Source organism: Oncorhynchus tshawytscha, linkage group LG23 (genome assembly GCF_018296145.1).
Source record: "Oncorhynchus tshawytscha isolate Ot180627B linkage group LG23, Otsh_v2.0, whole genome shotgun sequence".
NCBI classification, from domain to species: domain Eukaryota; kingdom Metazoa; phylum Chordata; class Actinopteri; order Salmoniformes; family Salmonidae; genus Oncorhynchus; species Oncorhynchus tshawytscha.
Window position 1 is genome coordinate 14,902,220 of NC_056451.1, and position 4,171 is coordinate 14,906,390.

General features: G+C 44.0%; 1 protein-coding gene across 1 annotated transcript; it reads right to left on the reverse strand.

Annotated features, from left to right (window-relative positions):
• Positions 1-864: 864 nt before the first annotated feature.
• LOC112222846 (thioredoxin-interacting protein) lies at positions 865-3,821 on the reverse strand. The gene is made up of 6 exons (XM_024385676.2): positions 3,296-3,821; positions 2,816-2,891; positions 2,559-2,706; positions 1,886-2,245; positions 1,454-1,768; positions 865-1,299 (listed from the first exon to the last, which is right to left on the reverse strand). The coding sequence occupies exons 1-6, from the start codon at positions 3,549-3,551 to the stop codon at positions 1,273-1,275; spliced, it is 1,182 nt and encodes a 393-aa protein (XP_024241444.1). The 5' UTR covers positions 3,552-3,821; the 3' UTR covers positions 865-1,272.
• Positions 3,822-4,171: the final 350 nt, after the last annotated feature.

The window sequence follows — 4,171 nt, forward strand, 5'->3', positions numbered from 1 at the left end:
CCACAACATGATGCTGCCACCCCCGTGCTTCACGGTTGTGATGTTGTTCTTCGGCTTGCAAGCCTCCCCCTTTTTCCTCCAAACATATACGATGGTCATTATGGCCAAACAGTTCTATTTTTGTCAGACCAGGGGACATTTCTCCAAATAGTATGATCTTTGTCAACATGTGCAGTTGCAAACCGTAGTCTTGCTTTTTTATGGCGGTTTTGGAGCAGTGGCTTCTTCCTTGCTGAGGCCTTTCAGGTTATGTCGATATAGGACTCGTTTTACTGTGGATAGATACTTTTGTACCCGTTTCCTCCAGCATCTTCACAAGGTCCTTTGCTGTTGTTCTGGAATTGATTTGCACTTTTCGCACCAAAGTATGTTCATCTCCAGGAGACAGAACGTGTCTCCTTCCTGAGCGGTATGGCGGCTGCGTGGTCCCATGGTGTTTATACTTGCGTACTATTGTTTGTACAGATGAACATGGTACATTCAGGCATTTGGAAATTGCTCCCAAGGATGAACCAGACTTGTGGAGGTCTACAATTTTTTTTCTTTGATCTTGGATGATTTCTTCTTATTTTCCCATGATGCCAAGCAAAGAGGCACTGAGTTTGAAGGTAGGCTTGAAATACATCCACAGGTACACCTCCAATTGACTCAAATGATGTCAATTAGCCTATCAGAAGCTTCTAAAGCCATGATATAATTTTCTGGAATTTCCCAAGCTGTTTAAAGGCACAGTCAACTTAGTGTATGTAAACCTCTGGCCCACTGGAATTGTGATATAGTGAATGATAAGTGAAATAATCTGTCTCTAAACAATTGTTGGAAAATGACTTGTGTCATGCACAAAGTAGATGTCCTAACCGACTTGCCAAAACTAGTTTGTCAATAATACATTTGTGGAGTGCTTGAAAAACTAGTTTTAATGACTCCAACCTAAGTGTATGTAAACTTCTGACTTCAACTGTAGAACAATCAGTTTCTGAAGACTGCAATGGTGATAGTGAATGTGGAGTGGACACCAACATCTACAATCCATACTCATTCAACCTGAATAGTTTCACTTCAACTTGACTCTCAACTCCACATCTCAGTTCTGTTCCTTGAAAGAGTCTTCAGGGCTAGGGTCCCACACTCTTTCTGCTTCACAGCTGTGCTGCTCTTTAACCAGTCACCAGTCCGTTCCCCGATCTCACTAAGGCTAACCACCTGTGCTTAGACTACAACGGGGATTAATTGCAACTCTTACTCGTGGTTCAGCAGACCCGAAGAACATGGCTATTGCTGTTTGAGATCCTCGTCAACCTGAGAGAAAGTTGAAAAGAAAGAAAGAAACAGTTGGAAAAAAAAACAATTAGTCCACATTTGCAACAGTGCAAACTCAGTGCTATCTGCTTCACTTTCACTAGTAACTGACTATATTGGTTAAATGTCTATCTTCTATTCTCCATCTCCTTACCTCAGTGTAGGCAGGGGGAGGAGGGTACCAAAGCTCGGGGGCGCGCATGAACAGTCCTTCATCCTCATCTGCGTCGTAGTTGACCAACAGAGGTGTGAGGGCGGAGTCGATACGGCAGTCGCGGGAGATGTTGCTGTAGCTGGGGGGTTGTGACGGGAGGCACAGCGACCCAAAGCTACTGAAGGGGGTGTTCAGGGACTCTGCCTGGCTGCTCATGCTGTTGGTGCGGCTGCCAAAGCCATTGAAGGGGATGTTCCCGATGACCAGGGGCAACTCTAGGACCACCTTGTCACTGCCGGGAATGTGGACATAGATCTGATGGATAGATAGATATGTCATTCCTAAGTTACAAGTCCTTTCAATCATTTTCAATGTGAGGTTTATGGTATGAGCCTATATCAAGCAACAAGTTGTCTCAAGTTTATGACTCACCCTGAGGGCATAGTCCACGTGAATGATGTCGCACCCCAGGAGTGAGGGCTTGAGCCTAGGCACTCGGATGGTCTTGCTCTGCCACATGTCACACATGCCCGAGATGATATGGTTGCCCCTCACGACTGAGAGCTTCTGCCCCAGGACCTTGGTCCTGCCATTGGCCTGGTAGGTGTGCTTGACCATGATGGCTGCCTTGGGCACCACGATACGTGAGCAGGTGTTTTCAAACTTTGCATTGATGCAGATGTCCTCGCCCTCGCAGAAGCCCTTGCGGTCGATCTTGGCACTGATGGACACATGTCCATCTGGGATGAACATGCAGGTGAGCTTCTTCTCCTTCGTACCTGCAGCTGGAGCCTGGACAAGAAACAATGAGAAACATTAACATGAGTTAAACATAAATCACCAAACATGTTGATTGCAAGTCAACCATAAAGCCTAACACCATCCACCCACACCTTATAATCTCTCTTGTATAGCTAGTTATGGCAAAGTTATACAATTGTCATTAACATTATTAAGCCATGCATCATCATTACATGGCTCATTCAGGAGAACAAGGTGTATAATACAATCATTGTCAAGTAGCAATGTGTATAATGTAATAACTATCAAATGGCATTATTCCTTGTGGTGATAATTATGATAATGTGAATGAGCTGTTATGTACCAGGAGGTCAGGGGTGTTGACGTCCAAGGGCTCCTCCACCTCAAAGTGTTTCTCGCACTGCAAGGCAGGCTGGGAAGGCCTCTCCATCACAGCCCTGACATAATACTGGACACAGCCAAACTTCCCCTTGTAGGACGACACCAGTTGCCTGTGACAAAAGCAGGAGGAATTTTAGTTGTGGGATGCTGTCATTACCACATAATGCTATGCCTTTATAGGAAACAAACAACAAGGTTTTTACAGTCCTTGATGCTTACCCAGGATGTGGCAACTCAAAGCCAAACATGTACTCATATCTGTTCCCTGGTCTGAGAGTGACCGAGCCATTGGAATCTGAGGACGAGAGAAATACATTATGGTCCATTCATTAAACTATGAATTTAGCCAATCTCTCTTAGGTTAATATATTTTGGTCTATTTGTGCAATCCACTGTAGACCACAGGACACCCGTGGTCCACTTCTAGTGCTTATGGGCCAATAACAACCACCCCTGGCGCATTTGATAATCCATAAACATCGACGTATGTAAATAAAACATATAGCTAGTCTATAAAGAACAATTTCTCATTCTCCATTTTTGCGCACTACACTGTACTCACAGACTGCAGTAGCCAGCTAGTGACAGTGCATAAAAGCTGGATGACACCGGATGTAGCCTGCCGACTGCTTTGAATGGCTATATTCACATTCGAGACAAAGACATTTACTTTTTGTATATTTTAGTTTGTAATATTACCTCTAGGCTGGTGGTCCAGATAAACGGTATCTTCGTATTTCAGATATTCAATGTCTTCACGGCATCTGTGCTTTCCTTTCGCGTACTCCACTTTTGCGCATCCAATTCCAAACACTCTCATAGCTGACACCTTGGTCACCTCGGACACCTCAACCACAATATTCCCGGCTACCTTGTCACCACTGGAGTAGAAAGCCTTAGTAGGATCATGGAAAACGACCTCAAAGGTCTTCAATTTCTTTGTAATGATGACCATTTTAATATTTGTTCAGTGTCCCGTGGTTAAGAAAATATAAGTGGAAAATAGCCGACCGCTATTATTAGCTAGTTAAGTCTATTGAATTCCACTGATGAACAAATGTCCAACAGTTTGATTGCATTCCAATCACTATACTGTCACAATGTTAGCTACTTATTGTCATCATCCGTACAATTCTGAGCTGACTGTAAACAGCAAGTCTCCGCATTGGTTTTATATGGATGGCGAGTAGACATCCCAACCCAGTCTCGCCAGCCGCATACTCACTATCCCGTTACCGGACTGTGCATGCTGTCGGTGAATGCACTGTCTGAACTGCTGCATGTACAGCCCTCTCATTGGTAAAACATATCTTGTTTGTGCACCTCCTTGCCAATCAGCACACAGAAAGACCGCGTGGACACCTCATGGTAAAGTAACGAAGAGGAGTATATCGCATGTATAGGCGTGGTTCTGGGGTTAGATCCATCTAGATCCCCAAAATGAGTCAACCAATCATTATACCCAACATACACGTGTTAACGTAATATGTTCTCTAAATCTCTAATAATAAAATGTTGATTGAACGCAAGCATGAACAAGTTTGTTACTTCTAACCAACACCTTACATTTGGGTA